At 41.9% G+C, this 25,240-nt stretch overlaps 2 protein-coding genes across 4 annotated transcripts in view; both read right to left on the bottom strand.

Annotated features, from left to right (window-relative positions):
- Positions 1–10,793: 10,793 nt before the first annotated feature.
- On the bottom strand, positions 10,794–21,809 carry LOC122172100 (uncharacterized). 2 transcript variants are annotated; one of them, XM_008173221.3, is made up of 2 exons: positions 21,640–21,809; positions 10,794–15,344 (listed from the first exon to the last, which is right to left on the bottom strand). In XM_008173221.3, exons 1-2 carry the CDS (start codon positions 21,672–21,674, stop codon positions 10,895–10,897), a joined length of 4,485 nt encoding a protein of 1,494 aa, XP_008171443.2. In that variant the 5' UTR covers positions 21,675–21,809; the 3' UTR covers positions 10,794–10,894. The 2 variants fall into 2 exon arrangements, with proteins under 2 accessions (XP_008171443.2, XP_042717346.2); XM_042861412.2 differs by having other exon boundaries at positions 21,510–21,772.
- Positions 21,810–24,319: 2,510 nt separating this feature from the next.
- ADPRHL1 (ADP-ribosylhydrolase like 1) overlaps positions 24,320–25,240 on the bottom strand; it is a 30,917-nt gene continuing 29,996 nt past the window's right edge. For both annotated transcript variants that reach the window (XM_005307624.4, XM_005307620.3), the window contains one exon: positions 24,320–25,237. In XM_005307624.4, coding sequence (XP_005307681.1) covers positions 25,080–25,237 — 158 coding nt within the window. In that variant the 3' untranslated portion in view covers positions 24,320–25,079. The remainder of the gene's footprint in view (positions 25,238–25,240) is intronic.

Genomic DNA, 25,240 nt, shown 5'->3' with positions numbered 1-25,240 from the left:
AGCAGAACCCGTCATCAGCATGGACCCATGTCCCCTGGAATGGAGATTGAAGCACGAAGGGACATATGAATCTTTAGTGCATCTGGCATGTAAATATCTTGCGATGCCGGCTACAACAGTGCCATCCAAATGCCTGTTCTCACTTTCAGGTGACATTGTAAACAAGAAGTGGGCAGTATTATCTCCTGCAAATGTAAACAAACTTGTTTGTTGAGCAATTGGCTGAATAAGAAGCAGAACTGAGTGGACTTGTAGACGCTAAAATTTTACATTGTTTTATTTTTGAATGCAGGTTTTTTTGTACATAATTCTACATTTGTAAGTTCAACTTTCATGATAAAGCAATTGCACTACAGTACTTGTATTAGGTGAATTGAAAAATACTTTTTCTTTTGTTTTTTTAAAGTGCAAATTTTTGTAATAAAAAATAAATATAAAGTGAGCACTGTACACTTTGTATTCTGTGTTGTAATTGAAATCAATATATTTGAAAATGTAGAAAATATCAAAACATATTTAAATAAATGGTATTCTATTAATGTTTAATAGTGCAATTAATTGCACAATTAATTGCGATTATTTTTTTTAATCGCTTGACAGCCCTAAAAAAAAAAAACTCAAAAAGATTGGTTTTTAGAAGATAGTTGTATGTTGTTTTGTGGAATCCTTGAATCTTTTGGAAAAGATCCAGAGACTGTGTGTGTGAAACCCAAAACTTTTTCAGGTTCCTTTAATTATTATGCAGCCAGGTAGGGTTATCAAACTTGCTAACTTTCCCTAGCATCATACTATCATAATTCTAATAATTTGTCACATTATTCTTGATTTCCAAAATGCCAATACATTATTTTAATAGTCACTTATCACTCCAGCATTAAGACATAACAAGAGATGTTTTCATGGCCTAATAATATTATTACAACATTAAGAGGTTGATCCTGCAAGTTGCTGAGGCCCAGATCCTCAAGGTTCCTAGTGTAAGCGGGGGAATGGTCCCGCTATTGTGGGGAACTTTCCTGGCTTCTGCACTACCCCGGTGAAGTGGGCTAGCAAAAGGATCTGAGTCCTCGTTCCCACTGTCTTTACCCAGAGGCCTCCCTGCCCTTGAGGGCTCCCCTTCCACTCTCCTGTCTGGCAGAGTCCTCGTAAATCCCGACAAGGCTGGGCCCAGGATTCCTGGGGGGCTCAACCCCCAACCCTGCTGTGGTCACCTAGGACAGGGGCTAGGGTATCCCCACTCCGGGGTACCATCTCTGCACTGGGCACCTCCCTGACCCACTGATTATTCCATACAATTTAAAGCAAATACAATTTGTTTAATTAACAATTAATCTAAAGAAAAGAATAAGGAAAAATGGGAAAGGTTAATGGAAAACACATCACCCCGCTCTGTGGCAGGGAACATCACAAACAGTGTCTCTGGACATCAGGGCACTTCGCAGTCTGTTCCTTGTAGGTCCCAGGCCTCCTTCTCAGGCCCTGGCTGTGCTGCAGGTATGCTGCGGGTTGGACACTTGCAATGGTGGTGGCCACACACCTCCGGGCTTCGAGTGGTGGGACCCTTCTTCCCAGCGTCAGCCCCCCGTCAGGTTACGGTCCCCCTCCCGGGCTGGCCTGCAAGGGCCCTTGGCTAGGGGTGTCTTTCTGCGCTGGGCCCTTTGCCCGAGGTCCCCCCTTGGCTGGCCCCATTTGCTCACCACACCTGGCTCTGTGGCTGCAGCTCTGCTCCCAGCACAGGATCTGCTCTCCCTGGGCTGCGTCTCTGGCTCTGTGGCTGCGGCTCTGGCCCCTCTGGATCTGGCATAGCTCTGCTCTCCAGCTCAGCATTGGCCCTTGCTCTCTCCTTAGCTCGGCCCCACTCTGTCTGACCCAGGCAATTCCAGCTCACACGGAGGACGGGAACCACCCGGGCCTCCTGACTCCCTGATTAGCCTGCCTGCCCTGTCAATCAGGCTGACCTGGAGCACTGGCCTCTCGCCATTGTTCCTGGGGACTGTCAGTCTCAGGGTCCTGATTTCCCATCGACCCTTCCCCTTTTAGTGCTGGGAGCTAGCCAACCAAAACACCCCCACTGAATGTTAGTAAGGGGCAACAGTCCCCTTACACTAGTTTCCATTGAAATGAATGGAAGTTACTAGCCTAAATACCTTTGAGGATCTGCATTAATGCTAAGGGGAGTTGAGGGTGCCAAGCCTCTCTTGGAAGCGCTTGGCACCTTGAGATACAGTATTATGTTCAGGACTGAAATGCATTATGCAGCCTTGATTGCTAGCTACTCATCCTGTGTTTATTAAGCACCATACACCTTTTCAGGTCTTTCTGCTATTCCAATATGGGTAACTAGTTTTGATTTTTAATCTTAAAAATTATTGTCTATATCTTTCTCTAGAGACTAGCTCGTCTCAGTGTTGACTGGTTTTAGGATGGCCGGAGACCAGTCAAGAGATTCGTCTCCCTACCCACATCTATCACCGGGGTTTAAGATCACCCAAAATAAAAAACGACAAGGGAGTGTAGGAGTAAAACGCAGGTATGTTTATTAGGAACAAGGTCAGTAAATGGGGTATGCTATAAAGGACTCTCAACACAGATAAACAAGGTAAACAGGTAAAGGTGACACTATATACTAACTGTGACCAAAAAGGGTTTACTCCCTTCCCAAAACAGGTCACAGGTAAGGGGTATGAAGGACTTAAAAGGTCTCTACCATTTCTTGCAGCTTGTGTCTGGAGCCTTTTGACCTCACGACACAGATCGGGTCTGGAACCGACCATGTGACTCAGCAGGGTGAGGAGTGGACCTCAGCCAACAGGTAGGTGGTAACTCTGCTTGATGTTGGTGATTCTTCTTCCTCCTCCCCTGAGTCCTCATGGGTGCAAGTAAGATCCAGATGAGAGGGTGGCAGCTAGCAGCTCACCCTTGCCTGCAAGTGTGTTAAACCCTCCCACAACCCTAAGGCGCGGTGCTCTGGCTTACGCACCTGAGTAGAACACACTGCTGTGTGATCCGGCGCTCTGCCACTCAGATGGGCAGCAGCTTCCCTCTGACGTGCTGACCCTTATATGCCCTGCCGTTACTGGGCAGATCACGTCACATGGTTTCCCGCCTTTCAGTAGAAAGGACGGGAAACTATACCTAAGGAGGGGGAAGAAGGGAAGCCAAGATGGATTCCTAGTTGTTGTCAGCAATTCAAGATGGCATGTGGATATTAACAACCAGAACAGAAATACAGAAATTCTCCCCCTACACCAGAAGGAGAGTGGAAATAAATGATTGGTTTATTCAGCTGTCAACAGTGTTGTCATTTTTTCTTCAGGGCACAAACACAGTTCCTATACTGCAACCTCAGCATTCAACAGTCAGTTACAAGTAGCCAGGCCGCTCACTATACAGATCGATTCCTGGCACAGCACGAAGACTGAGTTGCTCTTTTTCAAAGCCACAACTCTTGCATAATTTCTCCCCATGTTACAGATCCCATCTGCCCTGTGCAGCCCCGTTTGTGTCAGCCCTCATAGAAAATAGATAACAGTTTGTGTCTGATTAGATAGTTGCAGGCTTTGTTTGTCTTCATTTCTCATGCTTCTTCCTTGATGTTCTCATAAGGATTATTACAAGACGATTACTGAATGTGTCTTTATTGTTCTAATCTTCTTGCCACAAGCAAGCCTCAGTGGTACAGATAAGCAACCCAGATAATAAGCAAAGAATCATTATTAAGGAACATCTATGTTATCCATGACAGCAACCAGCTGTGATTTCCAGTTACAAACACTATCTATATACTGTATAATGTGTATCACGGAAAAGACTCTATAAAAGAAAACCTGATTTGAGACAATATATTGCCTAAATTGGCACTGGGCTTTTGTTGTGTTCTGAAGATATGTATGCAGTTCAGCTGGAATAAATTGGCAAGGCCTTGTTGGGAAGTTTGGCCCACAGACACCTGCACTGTGCCCTTTCTTTACACGAAGGAAAGATCTCAGTCACCAGGCCTAGAAATCCAGATCTTTTTATGAGCATTAAATTCACATGATTTAATTTTAAAGATTTATAGGGGCTCAAATATTCTGGCTTGATCCTGTAATCAGATTAAACACTGCTACTTCTTGGTAATGATCGGTGGCTTCTGAAGTGTCATGCAGTGTTATCTTGCTCAACTCACCCTAGGACCTGTTGGGAAATAGCAGATGGAAGCAGCTTCTCATCTCTTTCAGTTGCTTCTTGACTAAGTTCTCCCACCTTTCTGCCAGGACCAAGGTGAGCTCAGATTCCCTTCCATGCTCGGTGTAGTACTGGACAATGCAGCATGCACCCTGCGGGGGTGGGGGACGGGTGTTGTACTTTCTTGTGATGAAAATGCCCTGCCTTAGCCACACTTTGCAGACAGGATACTGCATTCCTGATTTGTTCCTATATGGCAGCTATCCCTATGTTTGCCTTCATTTTAAAATATTTTTCAAAGTGATCTGGGATGCTTCAGTTCTCGGCTGTGCAACATGAGACACGTTACAGGGGTTTGATTTTTAGAGAGCAGTTGCTTAGCACTTTATGAAAATCAGGCCCCTTTAAGATAGCTCAAGTTGGGCACCCAAAACCACTAGTCAAACTTGAACATATAACCCCTAATCTCTAAAACGCACATTTTTAGAGATGAACAATACAATACAACATTTATTTTCATGCACAGGTTTTATTATTTCTATAGACTCCCTCTGGTGGTAAGTTTCTGCAGTTCAGTTATACACATGTCATCAAAGCTCTGCTGTAGCTTTGCTGGCCGGCCAAGAAGCCTACCATTTTACATACTCCTCCAGGTACCTACAGTGCAATAAGATATAAGTAGTGGTAGAACCGACAAGGACAAACCAAGGAAAGCCATTTGAGGTGCATAATAGTTCAAAAATCCTACCAGGCCCTTCAGGTCATACAGCAACCATATTGGAAAGAGACCAGAGAAGAGCAACAAAAATTATAAAAGGTTTAAAAAACCTGACCTATTAGGAAATGGGTATGTTTAGTCTTGAGAAAAGAAGACTGAGGGGGGGGGACCGGATAACAGTCTTCAAATATGTGAAGGGCTGTTATAAAGAGGACAGTGATCAATTGTTCTTCTTGTCCACTGATGATAGGACAAGAAGTAATGGGCTTAATCTGCAACAAGGGAGATTTAGGTTAGATATTAGGAAAAACTTTCTAACTGTAAGGATAGTTAAGCTCTGGAATAGGCTTCCAAGAGAGATGGTAGAATCCCCACAATTGGAGGTTTTTAAGAATTGGCCAAACAGACACCTGTCAGGGATGGTGTAGATTTAATTGCTCCTGCTTCTTCGCAGGGGCGGGACTCGATGACTTCTTGAGGCCCCTTCCAGCCCTGCATTTCTATGATTCTATTATTCTTATTGCTAGCTCCACCTCCATTTACTTGCAGCATGCTATATAAATTAGACCACAAGATGGAGCTTTTTCACCGTGGCCAGTGGAGAGCTCCAGGATTTGACTGATAACCATCATTGGCCTAGAGAAGGGTGTTCTACTGAGTTACTGAAACAGCACATACCTCTTGGTATCTGTTGCTTGTAGAAGGGAGGGGGAGGGGAAATAAGCTGGATATGCATATTAGATTTTTATGTGTTTTTGCTCTAATGAGACTGGTTTACTATGTGCTCTTACACTATATGTAGTTTACTGATGCTAGATGCTGGGGCTTGCATGTGGATTTTATTATACTTTAAGACTACAGGGCATGAATGCTTTGTAGTAAGCTGGTGAAAAACAGTCTGGTTTAATCTTCTACTTACCACCATTCCCCTCACTAACCACCATGCGATCACTCTCATAGACTTTAAGGTCAGATGGGACCATCGTGATCATCTAGTCTGACCTCCTGCACATTGCAGTCCACAGAACCTCGTCCACCCACACCTGTAATAGACCCATAATCTCTGGCTGAGTTACTGAAGTCCTCAAATCATGGTTTAAAGACTTAAAGTTACAGAAAATCCACCATTCATACTAGTTTAAACCTGTGAGTGACCCATGCCCCAAACTGCAGAGGGGAAAATTCCTTCCGGACCCCAAATATGGCCATCAGTTAGACCCTGAGCATGTGAGCAAGACCCCTCAGACAGACACTTGGGAAAGAATTCTCTGTAGTACCTCAGAGCCCTCCTCATCTAGTGTCCTATCACTGGCTGCTGGAGAAATTTGCTGCTAGCAGTCGCAGATCAGCTACATGCCGTTGTAGGCAGTCTCATCATATCACCCCCTCCATACATTTATTAAGCTCAGTCTTGAAACAAATTAGGTTTTTGCCCCCACTGCTCCCCTTGGAAGACTGTTCCAGAACTTCACTCCTCTAATGGTTATAAACTGTTGTCTAATCGCAAGCCTAAACTTGTTGATGGCCAGTTTATAGCTATTTGTTCTGGGGTCCACATTGGCACTTAGCTTAAATAACTCCTCTCCCTTCCTGGTATTTATCCCTCTGATGTATTTATAGAGAGCAATCATATGTCCCCTCAGCCTTCTTTTGGTTAGGCTAAACAAACCAAGCTCTGAGTCTCCCCTCATAAGGTAGGTTTTCCATTCTTCAGATCATCTTAGTAGCCCTTTTCTGCACCTGTTCTACTTTAAATTTTTCTTTCTTAGACATGGGAGGCCAGAATTGCACACAGTATTCCAGATGAGGTCTCAGCAGTGTCTTGTGTAATGGTACTAATACTTCCCTGTCTCCACTGGAAATACCGCACCTGATGCATCCTAGGACCAGGGGTGCTGGAACAATTTGTATAGTGGGGGTGCTGAGAGCCATTGAACCAAACTTAAACCCTGTATATGATGGAAACTACTTCAAGGGAGGGGATGCAGCAGCACCTATGCCTAGGGCTGCATTAACCTTTTTCGCAATTGCATCTCACTGGCGGCTCATAGTCATCCTGCGACCAACCAATACACGCACGTCTTTCTCCTCCTCTGTCACTTCCAACTAAGTCCCCAGCTTATAGCAAAAATTCTTGTTGGTAGTCCCTAAATGCATGATCTTGCACTTTACACTATTTAATTTAATCCCATTCCTATTACTCCAGTTTTCAAGGTCGTCCAGATCTTCTTGTATGGTATTCCAGTCCTCCTCTCAAGCCTAATTCTTTTACTCCAAGTGCCCCAACCTCTAGTTTAAAGTCATGCTTCTTGACTGCCTTCTTTTTCATGACCCTCAATGTTCAATTAAAGCAAAGTTACAAGAACTCAAATCAATGCAAAATGCACCGGAGCATGAAAAAATTGTCATCATTTTTGCTTGGGGTCCTAGCAAAAATAACTGCATATACAAATGAGGAAGATGCTATTAACATTGGAAATTCTAAATAGAAACACATATGCAGGAATCGCTTTGCAGAAACCCTTTGCACTCTTATGTCTTTTCATTTGCAAGAAGGTTGTTGTGGTTTTGTGTATCTAGGTCTAAGTTGGGATTTTCAAAAGCAGCATAAGGAAATCAGACACCTAAATCCCATTTAATTCAATGAGGTCTGAGTACTTCATTCCCTTAGGTGAATATCTAATTCCCTTATGCCCTTTTAAAATCCCAGCCCTAGTGAACTATAGTAGAATATAAAACAATAACATTTTACTGTAGCAGTACTGCATATGATTACATTAATAATTCAAATATAGAAAAGTAAACATCAGATGTGCTAACAAAAATAGCAAAAAAAATAATTTACTTGTTTGGACAAGGTGAGCAGCAATTCAGAAAGGGTTAAGGGATTCCTGCCTACCATACGACTGGAGGCAACAAGGGAAAAAACCTCTGGGGCTTGTAGCCAGCAACTAAAAGTTGCTTTATTTTATGTCTTTTGTGTTCAAACAATAAATAGTGCCCTGAGCCAGGGGCCTTAAAGGGAGTTGGGTGTGGTGTTCGCTTTCCTTCCCAGGACAGTGATACAGCTCCCCCACCCCCCCCCCCACCCCCGTCCCGCCCAGCTTACACCTGGTTTTTGTTAAATACCTAGGCTCAGTTTTGACATTTCCTTAATAATTATTGATACTAAAACACGTGGTTTACTTTACTGGGCCATCACACATTAGTCTGTAGTTGGTGCAAGCGTCTGCAGTGTTTTAAGGTTACTTGTGGTAGATGACAGGGGTGCTGGAACAATTTTCATAGCGGGGGTGCCAAGAGCCATTGAACTAAACTGGAAACTCTGTATATAATGGAAACCACTTCAAGCTAGGGGGTGCGGCAGCACCCCCAGTGCCCCTAGTTCCAGCACCTATGGTAGATGATCAATTGATGTTAATGTATTTATCACTTTTCTAACCCATATAGATTGAGGCATACAGAAATGCAAAAATCACCCCTTAAAAATTTCTCTACCCCACTAATATCTGACTTGTACTGAAAGGAAAGTGTTCCAGAATACTGTGGTAGCGCTTCAGCAGCATCAAGAGAAGCAGACATGTAGGATATACACAGAGAGGGGTTGGGCTTCCTGGTACACATAGATAAAATTCCCTGTGCATTGCCCAAATAACACTTTATCAATTTCCAGACAGCTAGTAAAGGCTCCCTAATTCTGGTTGGTGATTTTTCCAACCATGTGAACTGCAGGTTTTTATTACAGAAAATAAATACTCATTTTTTATAAAAAAATCATCCCCACTTCAACCAGATCTAGCTGCAATTTTTAGAACCCAACTAGAGAACAGGCAAACAGAGAATTTGCTATTCTAGTTTGATGTGAATGTTTTTTAGGTTACAGGGCACTTTCAAACTAGGTCATGTAATACTGAATAATAATATCAATCATGCTTAGTTCAGTTCTAAGAAGCCTCCATGGCTGCTGGCTCAAAAAATCTCCATGGATGAAATTCCCCCCTGTGCAGAGGTCCAGTATTACACAACCCATAAATTCTACTTACTCCCAATTTTGTGGCTTTAAGGGGTGCACAGTGGGGTGCACAGTCCTTTTATCTGGCCCTCTGCATGGGGGGGGGGAGATAGGGGGAGAGGGGAAGATTTCACTCCATGAGCTTCTTGCTGCCAGGAAGGCTAATGCTATGTCTTCAAGGAAAAATTTAAAATATCACCTTCTTTAGCTATCAGGGAACACTGTGTTCCATGTCACCTCTCAAAGCAGTGTCCCCAGCCTGCCCAGCCCAGCTGTCATCTGTGTATCTGTGCTCTTTACACTGTCATCAAAGGGATTTGAATTTAGAAGGCTGCCAGTCTGCTCATGTCATCATTCTCTTGGCTGGAGTCATAGAGGAGCATTCTGCCAGTCTGGAAAACAAGCAACAGCCAGACCACTAAAATGTACTGCGTAGCTGCAGACAGTGTCTAACATATTCAAAGGAATGTGGTGCAGTGGACTGTGGGTAAAGAAGAGCTTATTTGCATAAACTCTGCCCCTTCTAAATTAGCTCTGCAATTTTCAGAAGCTTACTGCCTCTTAAAAGATTGGGGTTTTAATTGGCTTTTCAGGCAGGCTGACCTTGGCTGTCAAAGAGCCAGGATCTGTGTACGGATGGCGGTGGATAACATTTAATGAATCAAAGCCCTTAGGAAGTGCCCTTTAAAGAAAGGCCTTTTTAATTAGAAAAGGCTTCTCTCCACAGTGCTCAACTTATGAAAACAAGGCAGATACGCTGGCACATGTGAGAGTTGACTTTATTATATTAATATCTACCTACCTACCACAGGGTGTTATGTGGCATTAACGGCAAGATTCCATTTTGCAGCTACATTCTGTTCATCAGCTGGGCAGAAAGAAGCAAACATAACAAACCGATCCTGTCTACCAAAGCAAAGCCAGGGACACGCAAACTTTACGCAGAAGTTGCTATTATTGTCCATTCTGAACATCACATTCCACTGGCACATTTCAATGACATTGGCTGCTCATTATTATCAAGTTTCATATCGTACTACGGTAAACATTTGCTACACTTGACAGGAAAGCACGAGCACGATAAGACTTTCCAATGAGTAACTTTAATATCCATGGCAATGCCTGCCTTGGGCCTGTGTGCCCCTGATATGCCACAAAGGCAATTTAACCCCAATCCTGCAAAGTGCTGAATCCCTCCTGCACCATTCTCAGCAGCCTGTTTTCATTGACCTGCTCAGCACCTTACAGGACTGGGCCCTTTGTGAATACTTGTAGTTGCTGCATTATGGCCCTTTGTGAACACAGGAGTAGCTATAGCGTGACATGCATGAGGGAATAACCTATCTCTACAAACACATCTCAATACTGTACACAACCGAAAGTGTAAATATCTTGACAGAAGGTTCAATCAATATTTTCCCAATATTTATACCACAGAACATAAGCGCCCGATAGTAAATAATTTAACATATTGTCCTTTCAGGACTTTCCTGCAGATAAAGGAAGCATCTATCTTTCCGCACATTACCCGTGAAACATTATGCATGTTAGCAAGTATCAGCCTTTGCATTTACAGCTTTAAAGCTAGAACTTAAGTGGCCATTTTTGACCTAACGAAGCCTGACATTGTCTAAACTCATTCCTAGAAGGAGTAGTAACAGCGTTTTACTAAAATGAGTAAATACAAAGGAAAGTTCATCCTCAAAATACCCTAGTTACAAACAAAACCGAGCATTTATCAAGGAGAGATTGGAGCAGGATTAAATTGTTGATGGTCTCTCAGCCCCTCTCATAATAAATTGATGATTAATCTGATGATATATTTGCAGTGATCTTCTGGCCAGTGTTTAAGAAAGGGAAAAGAATCACACCCTAAGAAATACGCATCAATATCCATGCAATTACGAAGTGATAATTTAATGTCTTGAACATTGAAGGAAAAAAAGAAAGATCCGATGATACAAATAATTGAGGTTATTAGTTTACCTGTAGAGCTATCAGGTGTGATGCTTAAATGTATCACTTACTCTAACTATCATTGGTTTAAAAGATGAATTTAGGGGTCCTTCACTGTAACTTTCTGCTATGTATTTTGCGTGTGCTGCTGTTCTAGTGCAGTCCTGGAGTTCTGTTTTTTTGTCATTTCTTTGATCAGACCCTGGCCTCCTGGCCTTTCCTTCAGCAGCAACATTTTCATGCTTTGCTAAATCATTTGATGTTAGTTTACAGTACTTCTTAAAGCCATGCTGGGTTTTCCTCTGTTCTACAGGATTTTTATCATGTTTGGATACATCATTTGATAGGGGTAATTTTTGGTAGTTATCAATGTTATGCCAAGGATTCTCCTCTAATGTTGAATCACTTCGATGCTTCATGAGATCACTTGGCAATGAAGCTTGATACGTCTCAAAATCACACAAACTGTTTTTCTTTCCTGAACTATTAGTTTCATGCTTCTCCAGTTTACTTGAGGAAGGTAACCGGTATTTCTCAACTTTGAGATGTGGATTTTTCTTTTCTTTAGTACTAATTTCATGCTTCCTAAAATCATTTGCTATTGGTATTTGTTGCTTTTTCTCTACTGCAGTATTTTTTCCATGTGTCACCAATTTATTTGATGCGGTTAATTGGCACTTCTCAGAGCTATGATGTTTATTCTTCTCTTTCACAGTGTTAGTTTCATGCTTTCTAAAATCATTTGATATTGGTATTTGTTGCTTCTTCTCTACTGTGGTATTTTTTCCATGCTTGACCAATTTATTTGATGAGGTTAATTGGTACTTCTCAGAACTATGATGTTTATTCTTCTCTTCCACAGTTTCAGTTTCATGCTTCACAAAATCATCTGACAATGGTGTTTGTTGTTGCTTCTCTACCGTAACATTATTTTCTTGCTTCACCAATGAACTTGATGATGGTTTTTGATTCTTCTTAGGGTTACACAAGGTATCTCTCTCTACTGCACCTATCTTTCCATGCTTCTGTGGTGCATTTCTTGAAAGTAACTGGTACTCTTCAAAATTATGATGGGTACTTCTCTCTTGGACAGTTTTGCTTTCATGCTTCCCTATACTTCTTGATGATGGCTTTTGGTAATTTTTAAAGTTACTCTGGATATTTCTTGCCTCTGCAGCATTATTTTCATGTTTCATTGATTCACGGGATGAGAACAGTTGGTATCTCTCAGTATTACAACAGGTGTTTTCCTCTTCTGTTGTATCATATTCATTTTCCACTAAATCTCTTGATGGCATTTGGTATTTGATGCTACACAAGGTATTTCTTGGTCCTGGAGTGTTAATTTTATTCTTTGATAAGGGTAATTGGCATGTCTCAAAACTAGAAGAATTCTTCTCTTTTGCACTATTATCCTTATGCTTCATGAAATCACCCGATGTTGGTATTTGGCACATCTCAGAGTTACACAAGGTATTTCTCTCTGCTGCAGTAGCATTCTTCTCTACCATCGTATCATTTTCATGTTTCAAACCATCATCTGAAGACAGCATTTGGTACTCTTCATATTTATGTAAGTTATTTCTCTCACTTGCACTATTATTTTCATGAGTCACCATTTCATTTGAGGAAGGAAACTGGTTTTTCTCAAAGTTCTCATCTCTCATCTCATTTTCATAATTCAGAGTATCATTTGGAGTTGGCAGTTGGTCCTGCTCCAGATTACTCCAGGGTCTTGTTTTTACCACAGTATTATTTTCGTGCTTCTCTGATTCATTTGGTGAGGGTAGTCGGTACTTTTCACAGTTATTCAAGGGGATTCTCTCTACTGCGATATTATTTTCAGGCTTCAACAGTGCTTTTGATGAGGGTAATTGGGATTTCTCTACGTTACTCAAGGGACTTATCTCTTCTGCAGTATTATTTTCATGCTTCCCCAGTTCATTTGGTGAGAGTAACTGATTCTTCTCAAAAACATGATGGATATTCTTCTCTTTGGCTGTATTATTTTCATGGTTTATGACATCACTTGATGATGGTGGTGTCTGGTAATTCTCATGGTTATACATAGCATTCTTTGCTATAATATCACCTTTATGCTTTGCTGACTCATTTGAAGAAGGTAATTGGTACTTATCAGAATTATGACAAGCCTGCTTATCTTCTACACTATAGGTTTCATCTTTCACCAAATCTTTTGATGATGGGATCTGGGGCTTTTCAATAGCATGCCAGATTCTTTGTTCTGTAGCATTGTTTTCGTGCTTTGTTAAATAATTTGATGAGAATGATTGACATGTCTCAGAATTAGGCCAGGGATTCTCATCTGCAATGTCACTTTCATGCTTCATGAAATACTTTGATGGCATTTCATAAATCTCCAGATTACACAAGGTACTCCTTTCCCTGGCAGTATTGTTTTCCTGACTTGACATTTCATTTGATGAGGATAATTGGTCCTTCCCAAAATTCTCTTCTGGAATATAACACCTGTGCTTCATTAAATAACTTGACAATGGACCTTGGTCCTTTTCAAAATCAGAGCAGATATGCTTTCCTTCTACAATACCACTTTTTTCCTTCTTTGAATCATTTGTCTGATTCATAGTCGGATTTGATACGTTAATGCTGAAATTATCAATGTTATTTTGTTGGCCAAGCATTTGATGTGGTTGTGATTCCTGGGTTATTTGTTCAGTTTGCATTTGACAATCAGACAGCTTGTTTGGATTTATGGCTGGCTCCTCTTCTTGCTTAGCTGTGACTTTGCAATCATTTTTTCTAGAACTAGGAAATATTTCCTGTTTATAGTGAAATTTCTCTCTTTTTATAGCTGCTTTGGAATGTTTGCCTTTAAAATCTGATGCATTTTCTTGCCTTGGCATCAGCGGTGGCATTTTGTCAGTAACTGGTATTTTGACAATTAATTGCAGATCATCATTTGGAGGCACTACATTCTGAGATGCCTGAGCTACTGGGGAGCAAAACGATGGAATATTTTCCGATAGTTTCTCCTCCGGGAAACATTTTTGGCTTGCAAAGAGAGGATCTTTTTCTGACTCTGAGAACTCTATTTCTGTCTCCTTTGAACTGCATGCATTCACCGTTATTTTAGGAATACCAACCTCTTTAATATCCTGGGGACTGTGTGCACTGGATCCTTCAGCTATACCAGAATAGGGCAAGTTAGTAGACGGATTGTCTTCACTAACATATTGAGCAGTTTTATTATCCCCTAATGAAGATGTATCAAATCCAGCTAATGTGCTATTTCCCTTGTGAGATAGGGTGGGTTTAGATAAGGTAGGAATGCAGTCTGCAAGGGATTTATTTTTACAGAAAGTAGAAGAGCGGTCTAGATTAGGAAGAAAACCAGGTCCTTGGTTTGTGGAATCTATTTTAGTCTCTGCACTGTCCTTGTTGTCAGTCATGACCTTGGGCATTACACATTGTACAGTTTGCATCTGTCCTTTGTACTCTCTGTCTTGTGCCCTATTTTCTGGCATTTCATTCTTACCAGGCTTAATATCATGTTTGCTGTCAGAGTCACTCATCTCTACCATTTGAGTGCCATGATCAAAAGGCTGATTACTTTCAGTGTTGTTTGTCAACCAGCTCCAAGGATGGCTAATTTCAGTCACAACACTGAATCTAGGCATTGGAGCCGTCGTACACACTAAATACTGGGACTGAGGGCTATTTAGAACTGGGGCTGTCACAGTGTGTAGCACTGTGACCTCTGGTTTGTGAATAGGTGTTCTACTTGGGACCTTTGTATTATTTTTCTCACCTTTGCGCAACAGCAATGTTTTCGCCTCCGTGGCTGAACAAACAGAACTAGCCTGTTCAAACTTTTCCTTCAGTTTGGAGAAAACAGAATTCTTGCTGATAATTTTTGGCAAATTGCTGTTTGGCTCTTTCTTTTTCCAGACAGAAGCTTTCTCCTTAGTTTCTTTCTCCTCTGCAGCTAAAAATTTCTTCAGAATGTTTTTCACTGTATTTTTCCCACTCAGGCCATTCCACTTGACCCTCTCATTGGGCATTATCTTTTTGTTCTCTTCTAGTGCTTGACCACTTCCTTTTTTTTCCTTATTTTTGTCTAATTTGTTAACAGTGGCATTTAGACAGCCCCTGTTTACCCACTGCTTTTCTTTAATGATTAGCTTGCCAACTTCTCTTGTCTTTTTTATGTAAGGTTCACGATTGTTGTTCATGAACTTGGACTGCAAAAGCTGGAATCTTGTGGGGCGCTTGCTTTTGTTTGCACTTTGGCATTCAGGATTATAAATCACCTTGTTTCCTTTGCCTTCTGCCCATTTTGCCTTCTTCCTCGGTATCTGTGGGTCGCAGGCCGCGAGGTCTGTGATGTAAAGCAGCAGGCTGCTGAGGACAGCAAAAGCCCCTGGTTCTGTTGCCATCCTATTTAGTTTCTTCTTCAGCACCATGGGATCTATCAGCAGCTTATCATCGCAAAACTTTGTACATTTAGTGCTGTATAAAAGAAAATGAATGCTCTTTTGAAGTCATCAGTATTGCCTCTACTTCCTTACTCTGTTTTACTTTTATTTTATTAACAGATCCTTTCTTTTATAACAGAAATCTTCTAAAACTTGTTTTACAACTTAAATCAAGATAAACTTAGTATTATACACAAATAGAAATTGGTCTGTGGAAGTCCCTACAGCTGTACTGACAAGATCCACAACCAGTCACTTTCTTCTAATCTTATTCTTTTTAATTACATGTATAGTGCATTAAACAGAATATCTTAACTTACAGTTCTTAACTGGGTCATAGTTAGTTGCCTGTTAACAGCATGCACAATATTTTAGAATATTCATGAAGCATCCTGTGGTGTGTGTATGCAGGTTTTTAATAACAATCCTACATTGTGCAGCCTGCAATGTCTCCTGTGTTTTGTGACACTTGTTTAAACATTTGGGTAGCACTGGACAGTAACTGGGAAATACTCATGAGAATAAACAACACTAACAATGGTGAACAAAGCTCATCTGTGCCATTCCTCATTTTCTTTAAATTCTATTGTCCCCTGATACACAAATGTTACCAAACATTTCCACTCCTGCTAAACAATAAAGAAGATGAGAATACACTCAGTATGGAAATACAGCTGTGCCTCTGGGTTAACATAAAAACAAAATCTGAAGGCTGAAAAGTGTAGATCAGCCCCAGACTCAGGTTTCACTGTAGATACAATTTAGAAATTAGCAGGAACCTTTCCAGTTAACAAGGAGTCTAATCTAATCTGGGACATTTGGCATCTGGGAAATGCCCCCTTAAATCTATTTTCCAAAAGGATCACACCAATGACAAGTAGGACAGAACTAGCGAGAGAGCATTTTATATAATGACAGCCATGGCAATGTCACTTGACTACTGCACCCTTTCAGTATTTAACCTGGAGCAGGAAATCTGGCATGCTGTCTCTACAGTTCAGTTTGGAGAATTAGGCCTTCAGAGAGTTGAGGGTTTAAAAAATGGTGCTGATTGGTTACTAAATAAAATACAGAACTTAGTGCAAAAGCTGCAGAGTGAAGTCAATAACATAAGATAGTGCTCTGGAAAAAAACGCAAGAGGTGTCAGCTTTCTAGCACCCATGAGAAAATGGATTACTTCACTGTGCAGTAAAATAGTGTTGTGGATGGAGTCCAGCCAACACACCAGGCCAAGATTCAGCGTATTCATTTTTATGTCCTCCTCATTTATGAGCAGAAGCGGGACAACAAATTCTGTAAACTAAACCTGATGTGCACTAATAAGATGCATAAACAGAACAAAGAGAGGTTGCAAAACTGTTAAGATTTTATGTAGTATCAGTCTTCATAACTCTATTCTTATAGGGCCAGATCCTGCCACTCTTACTGACAGCAGGTTTGTACACCATTGATTTCAATGGGAAATTAAAACCAAACCTATGTAGTGATTTTAATAGGGCTACCTGCAGATTATGGTACTGCTCATTGTCAAAAAGTGTGGCAAAATCTGGCTTTCAGATGGCTACATTTCAAGTATTCAGAAGAGAAGGCACTTAAAAATTACATATAACAGCATGGGATTAAGCTGATGGATCTAATAGGTTCTATTTATAATGACCTTCTGGGTATTTTAAAAGACCAAAACAGATTTTAACAACTGGCTGATGTCTGTATAACAAACAACTAAGCTCTGGGTTTCAACTGTGAATGACTACATTTCACCATAGCACAGGTGCCCTCCGCATACACAGTGCATGGTAACACAGATTAAATACCCCTTCACGTAAGCAGTAACACACACAAGGACAGAAATATAATGAAGCCAGTTCTGATGTCATATTTGTTACAACTGGTGTTAATTTCAGAAGGATGCCCTCATTGGCTATCATTAGATTGCAGTTCCCCCTCCTATTATGGATAAGGGCATTTAAGGCAGGAGGAGATTAAGTAAAGTCACTCTTTTAAAAGCATATTTTTTTGGATTGCAATGGGCAGAGAAAGCCAAATGTTCAATGTGTTTCAATCAAGAGTTCTGGTGGATTTATAATTTTGAAAACTCCGTTATCATGACATTTGAGTTAATTGTTACCAGTTTAGTTTGAATTTTTTTGTGAAAATTAAGGGAAAAAAGAAACTCTCTCCCACTTGCTCTAGCCCTGCCCTATTTTTCTGTCTATCTGACCTCTGGCTGCAAGCTTGCCAGGGTAGGGGCTGTTCCTTATTCTCTCTAAAAAGTGCCTACCATACTGTGGACATTCCCATAAACATATAATAAAGAATGGGATCACCTAGCTTCCACTAACATCAATAGCAAAACCCCAATTGACTGCAATCGGAACAGAATCAGATCCTCTTGTTATTGGTTTGGAGTTCGTTAAAATAGAATTAGGTGGTAAAAGAAACAATAGTGATCTCTGTTAAGGGTTTACCCATAAGTCAAATCAATAGGATGTATTTTAGAGTATTTTCATTAGGGTGCATTTTCAGAAATATTACACTGTTTTATAGGTACACACCATTATTTTGTGTATGTCCTATATCCGAATGTCTGGTCTATATTTATCAGCTAGTAACAGAAGATGAACAAGAGCTACTCTACCTATTCAGGGCATCTGAAGTTTTTCCAAGATGATCTCACCCACAAACGAGCATTACAATGTATTTGTGAAAAAATCTGCTCTCTCGGATGATCATGTACCGTGAAATATAAATCCTGGGTTCTCTATATGAAGTTATTTCTCTAAAATAAACACAGATGTGTGGGGACCAGGGCCGGCTCCAGGCACCAGGCACCCAAGCATATGCTTGGGGCGGCACCTGGTAAGGGGTGGCGGGGGGAGTGCGGCACGGCATTCCGTGGGGGGGGGCGCTCCGGCGGCACGGCGCTGGGGGGGCGGGCTTCGGTTGCCCGGGGCTCGGCGAGGGGGCGGCGCGGGCGCGGCGCTGGAAGGGGGTTCCGGCGGCGCTCGGCGGGGGGCAGGGGCAGGCTCCGGCGGCGCGGTGCTGGGCGGGGGGGGAGGGGCAGTGCGGGGCTTGGCGCTCGGGGGGGGGTTCCGGCACGCGGGGCTCGGTGGGGGTGCAGCACGGGCGCGGCGCTGAAGGGGGGTTCCGGCAGCGCTCGGCAGGGGGCGGGGGCGGGCTCCGGCGGCGCGGCGCTCGGCGGGGGGGGCGTCGCGGGGCTCAGCGCTCGGCGGGGTTCCGGCGGCGCTCGGCGGGGGGGCGCCGTGGGGGGCGCCATGGGGGGCAGCGCTCTGGGGGGGGGTTCCGGCGGCACTCGGCGGGGGGGCGGCGTGGCGCTCGGCGGGGAGGGCTGGGGGGCGGCGCTTTTTTTTGCTGCTTGGGGCAGCAAAAAAGCTAGAGCCGGCCCTGGTGGGGACATGGGGGAATGCTGATACTATTGTCACAGCATTAAAAAACCCCAATGCATTTCCTAAGGGAGAGTCTACGGCACAAAGTCCTGCAGGGAAATCATGACCACATTGAATGGAAGTTTTGACCTGGATACCAATGGGGTCAAGATTTCATCCCTAATATTATCCCAACACCTGTCCTTCACTCCTTGGACTATAACCACCTGTCATTATAGCTGAGAGAAACTGGGCAGAATGGTCCCTTAGGGTTGTTGTGCATAGTGGGAGTCTGTTAACACCATTTCATAAACAGTCAGAGGGTTCTTTGTTGAGAAGTGCAAGGCACTACCCCAGGCTATGAGCTAGGCCAGGGAATGAGGTAATAGCATTCTGGAACTGGAACCTGGAACTCCCCCATGGCAGTGGGCAGCACTAACGCATACAGTAGAACATCAGAGTCATGAACACCTCGGGAATGGAGGTTGTTCATAACTCTGAACAAAACGCCACGGTTGTTCTTTCAAAAGTTTATAACTGAACATTGACTTAATACAATTTTGAAATTGTACTATGCAGAAGAAAAATGCTGCTTTCCCTTTATTTATTTTTTAGTAATTTATGTTTAACACAGTACTGTACTGTGTTTCTCTGTGTGTGTGTGTGTCTGCTGCTGCCTGATTGCATACTTTCGGTTCCAAATGAGGTGTGTGATTGACTGGTCAGTTCGTAACCCTGGTGTTTGTAACTCTGAGGTTCTACTGTACCAGGCTTCTCTTCCCTCCCTACAAAAGCCATTTTTAAAAATTATGCTGCCATCTGCCTTAGGAGATCTAGATGAGCTATTTTCTGGATATTTTTGTCCTAACTACATGATTTTAAATGTCAGAACAGGCTGATCACTTGTGTGTCCAGGTGATCTAAGACCAGTTTCAAAAGATCTTGTTCATTTGCTTATTTTAAATGAACCCCACCCACTCAGCAATAATATATTTTCAAGAGGCAAGCAGGCAATTTACTTATTTATGCATAGTTGTTTGCAGTGGTGTTATAGCTATGTTGGTCCCAGGACAGGAACGACACAAGGTGGGTGAAGTAATAGTTTTTATGGGATCAACTTGTGTTGGTGAGCTTTCGAGCTACACAGAGCTCTTCTTCAGGTCTGGGAAAGGTACTCAGAATGTTGCAGCTAAATACAAGGTGAGCATAAGGAGTTAACACATTGCAAGAAACCATTCAAAATGAAGTGGGCAATTAACACCTCTGCAGTCATAGGACAAAGGTAAGTTAATAGTTTACAGATTGTTGTAATAAGACATATACTTCATGTGTTAGTATATTTATGCTTGTATCTGTAATTTTCACTCCATGCATCTGAAGAAGTGGGTTTTTTACCCATGAAAGCTTATGCCCAAATAAATCTGTTAGTCTTTACATTGCCACACAGCTACCCCTCTGATACAAGATAAATATTAGTATCTCTATTGTATCCATGATTTCTGGTGTCTATCAGAGTTATGAATTTAAGCTCCCAGGCTCGCCTCTTGAAGGTGTTGTATCAGTTTCCTTTGAGGGTGTAGACTGAGAGGTCAGATATGGAGTTATTATTTTATGACAAGAGTTCACTCATGGGTAATGTTTTTGTCTTTTATCATTTTTCTGTATGAGTTTATTTGAGAGTGTTGAGATTGTCTGGTTTCACCCCTATAGTGATTGCTAGGGCATTTGATGCACTAGATGAGGTATACCATATGTTGCAATAGGTACGTGTAGTACCCATGGATCTTGAAAGGTTCCTATGGGGGATATTGAACATTGTAGCAGTGGAAATATGGCTACAGGTTTTGCATCTGTTCTGGCAGGGTGTGGTGCCGCTCTGAGTTGGTGTGTCCTGGTCTGTGGGGAGCTTGCTTCTGACGATGAGTTTGGCAAAGTTGTGGGGTTGTTTGAAGGCCAGAAAAGGGGGTTTGGTAAAGATTTCTCTCAAGATGTGATCCCCATCAAGTTTGGGTTGTAATTGTTTGATGATACCTCATATGGCTTCCAGCGTGGGGTGATAGGTGACAGCTAGGGGTACATGGTCAGTGGACTTTTTTTCTGTATTGAAGCAGGTTCTCTCGGGAAATTAGGATGACCCATTCCATGATGTGATCTAGTTCTCTAGTGGAGTATCCTTATATGGTGAAGACGGTTTTATGTGTGTTAAAGTGTATATCTTGGACTTTCTCCTCAGAGCATATTCTGTGGTATTTGAGTGCCTAGCTGTAGAGGCCAGATTTCTAGGTGTGTTTGGGGTGGTTGCTGGATCTGTGGTGGTAAGTGTGGTGATTTGAGGGTTTCTTGTATATAGTTGTGTGTAAGGTTTCTTGCAACATGAGTTAACTCCTTATGCTTAACTATCTGTTCCACCTGGTCTTTAGCTGTGACACACTGATTACCTTTCCCGGACCTGAAGAAGAGCTCTGTATAAGCTCGAAAGTTTGTCTCTCTCACCAACAGAAGTTGGTCCAATAAAAGATATTACCTCCCCCACCTTGTCTCTCTTATTTATTCACAGGCACTTCTGTGACACTCATCACTGTAGTATCTGAGTACCAAAAGCCTGATACACTAACAGGCTGAAATGCAATCTAATCCCAGTGACTGGGTTAGCCCAGTGAAAGCCTTCATAGCAGACACTGTAATGTCACAGACCTGAGAACGGTCAGACCCTGTGCCTATGCGGGCAGAGGAGATGTGTTCAGCACCTGAGCAGGAAGAGCTGCTGGAGGTAGGCCAGGGAGAGGGAGCTCATACAAATACGTTTACTAACCCGATGAACAACCCCTGGATCCTGGCCCCTTCTTGCCTCTGTTCTGGGATTGTGGGGGTTTCTGGAGCCCTAGACCAGCAGTAGTGCCTATGCAGTCCTGCAGAGGGAGGGTAGTTTTCAACAAACATACACTTTAGAGGCTTGGGGAGCTCTCCTTTTTATCATCAGTAGGTGGGTGCTGGGCGTTGCCCTTCTTAGTGCTCTTCAGCCCATACTAAGCCATTCAGTCTCGCTGGCTGGCATGCAGTAGGAGCACCATGGTTTGCCAGCGCTGCAAGGGAAGGCTTGCATTAACAACAACAACAGTGTATCCAGGGGTTGTTAACAACAACAACACAGAACTTTCACAAAATATTCACAGTAGATTTTGTCAAAACCTTTTGTAAAAAGAAACAAACTAATTCTTGGCCCTCAACTACTTGGGTTTCCATTTAGGCATTATTATGCCAATGTATCTCAGAGAGGACTAGGCAAGCAGGGAGTGCAGAACAGGGGCAGTGCAGGTTCCCCCCATGCCGCCTTGCTGACATGGCAGGACTGCAGGGGTACAAATGGTTTCATTTTCTCGAAGAGGTGCTCAGCTTTTAAGAGGCCACGTAAAGCTGCATTAGACAGAGTGAAACTGTCATCCTAACTAAAGAAGGCTTCTACTTAGCTCCTTTGCATGACAAGTATTTCCCACTACACTGTTCCATTCTTCACCCCCTATACAGTATGCAGCCCTAGCCACCCTAGCCAGGGTCATCAAGTGAGGGCTACAATAGCTTCAGCCTGGGCAGCCAATCAGGACAAGTTGTTTTACTATGAGCTGCATGATTGGTCACCCCATTGACCCACATAAAACTCCCACTGCCTGGCTGAAGGTGGCTATAGGTGGGGGAGAGAGAACACTTGGCAGGAGCTATGCTGGTTCTCATGCCCACTTGCCCCTATTAGAAAGCTTTTCTTACCTGCTCACACAGCAATGTTCAGACAGACAGGCCTGGCCATATGGTTTGTGATTGCTACATGTGATTTAAGTTCTGATAAATTAGGTTATTTGTATCCTATTTGCACTAGCCGGTTGTATTTTCTTTTCTCTACACTGGGTAATGTTAAGTTATTGTCTGGTCAGGAGTAATCAGTGAGTTGGCTCTTGTTTCAGCACCTTTTTCTTAGTGCTAGCAGTTTTAATACATCGAGTGGAGAGAGGCTTCAATAGTAACGCTGGTTCAAAGTTTGTTGGGAAAGGTGGTTGGTGATTTGTTACTGGGAAATGAAGGTTACTCTGTACCACAAGATAAGCCCACTTATAGAAGTTTCCAGGAGTTGACTATCAGCAGCTCTAACTTAGTGTTAGTTGAATCTTGGTTTGAGTCAGACGGCCATGACAGGGGGGCAAAAAGACTGTTTTAGTCTTGGGACCACACATAGTATCTTGAGGGCACCTGTCTTTGCATGTAATTTGGTTCAAGGAATAGCCTACAGTAAGGGAAAGCAACAACAGTGTTCCTTTGCAGTAGTGGTTACTCTTATTCACGCTGATGTTTAAACCTTGTTATGTCTTTAATAAAGTGGTGGCCAATGGCCTATTTTCCCCTATAACTGTGGAAACAATGTTTTGTTAGTATTTGCCTACTTTATAGCTTCTGTCTATGTGAACCATCTTTGTAAAATTAGATTTGCTCTTCTGTCTCTGAAATTAAGTTTGATCATGAATGTAAGGCAAGATGAATAATGGGATAGCTTTGATACAATCTAGAAGAACAATATTGACAATTGTTAACTTAAAAAACACAGCAACCATATGTTTAGTTCAACCTTTCAAAGTCTAATGATGCGGCATGCTGTCTTTGTGTAATGATGATTTCTTTTCCGCTGGAGATTTTTTCCTGGGTAAAGGAAAAGTTAGATGTACAAGAGAAAATCGTACCTTATGAGAGCTACATTCTTCTCTCTTCTTAATTGCTGAATTTATTATGGGGAATGCTAGAGGCATCATAAACTAGAAAGAACGTTTTCAGAAAGTCTTGATGTTTCTTATATAAAGTCATATATTACAAACCAATATCCTTCTTTGTTTAAATGTTAACATATGCTCAAAATGAGAAAGCAGCACATAGCAAAGATGCAAAGAGAGCATGCTAAAACAAGAACTCAATGTTGTTCATTGTGTAGCCCACATTTTAATAAAGAGATTGGCGTGTGGACCATCTCCCCTACTAATCACAATGACATGGATCACCTGCTCCCCTTTCTATCATATAACATCCCGATGGCAATTGCTTATATGGAAAAGCAATAGGAAAGTATTTATGTATTTTTAGCTGCCTTTTTAAATGCAAGTCAGCAGGTGGAAATAGAGAGGAGAAAACAGGACCACGTGACCAGTCAGCTCTTTGTGGACCATTAGAATATTCTCTGTGGACCACAGTTTAAGAATCTTTGTGCTAAAACGTGGAATCAATCATATGGGGCTAAATTCTGCTCTCAAGTACTCCAGAATTAATATTAGTATAATTCCACTAATGGGAGTTATTCCAGATTTATGCCAGTATTACAGATCAGAATATGATTCACTAAGTTCTACTGTTAGTTTTATTCAGATCAGATACTAATTTTTAACTTGGCCATATAGTTAGTTGGTTTTCTGTTTTAAAAGCCAAAGTTACTGTTTTCTCTCCAGGCCTCTTTGTGAGGGAAATGTCAGTCACATGAAACACATCATAGCCTAGCTGGTGATGTACTACAACTCTTTAATGGCCTCAGCCAAAAATTCTGATACTGATACAGCAACATATAAGTAGGATCTAAAAATGAAGAAATGATGCTTATGACGAGCATAAGATTAATTTATTTACAAATATTTCAGCCAGTTAACTTTTTTAAAGAGTTTTGAAGAGTCTAGAGTGAAAAAAAACATAATAATGCAGAAATGTTAAACACAATAATGCTTCGCTGTACCTTGGAAGTGTTGCTAGTGTTGGCCTTTCCTTTCTGGAAGCTTCTCACATAACAATACATATACACCATAGTGCTGACAAAGGGTTAACATTTCATTAATGAATAATCTGTGACACATTAGGGTTGCAAGTATTACAGAGACATTAGATGTGAGGAGGAGGAAAGAGGGAGGTGGAAGAATTGTCAAAAGTTTAAAATCTACAGAGAACTAAACATCCTCACAAAAGGATCATACTATTAGTTCAGCAAAAAAGCATTAGTTTTGAAAATTAATTATATATGTGTACAAGAGACTACTGATAATAGCGTTTAGGGGTGGCATTAGCAAGGTAGGCAGAATTTTGATAATAAGAGGGGTTTAGTTATTTATATATTTTTTATTTAAAATAATCTCACTGACCTGAATTGTACTTTAAGAGCAAGTTCGATACTCAAAGTCCCTGCGTCTATGAAAAACTGAACATTTACAGTGTCCAGTTACTCCTGAATGACTCAGCTAACCGCACTTATACACATAGCCTTTTAGAACTAAACCTCACCAGCCTAGAACAGTGTTATTATAATTAGTCAGTTATCTACAGTGTTTGACAGAGTCTGTATAGAAAGAGAAAAATGGCAGAAACGGCTTTACTTTTCCTCTGTGGATCGTCGGTAAAGAGACTCGCCCAAGTATTCTAGCCTCTCCCTCAGTTCAAGATCCTGGTACAAGCCTTTGGGAACCTTGTTCAGGCCGTAAAGCAATCCATACAAGCAGCCGGCAATAGATCCAGTGGCTGCACTCTCACCTG

The sequence above is a fragment of the Chrysemys picta genome, chromosome 1, assembly GCF_011386835.1.
Source record: "Chrysemys picta bellii isolate R12L10 chromosome 1, ASM1138683v2, whole genome shotgun sequence".
In the NCBI taxonomy this organism is placed as follows: domain Eukaryota; kingdom Metazoa; phylum Chordata; order Testudines; family Emydidae; genus Chrysemys; species Chrysemys picta.
This window is presented reverse-complemented; position numbering and strand designations above follow the sequence as displayed.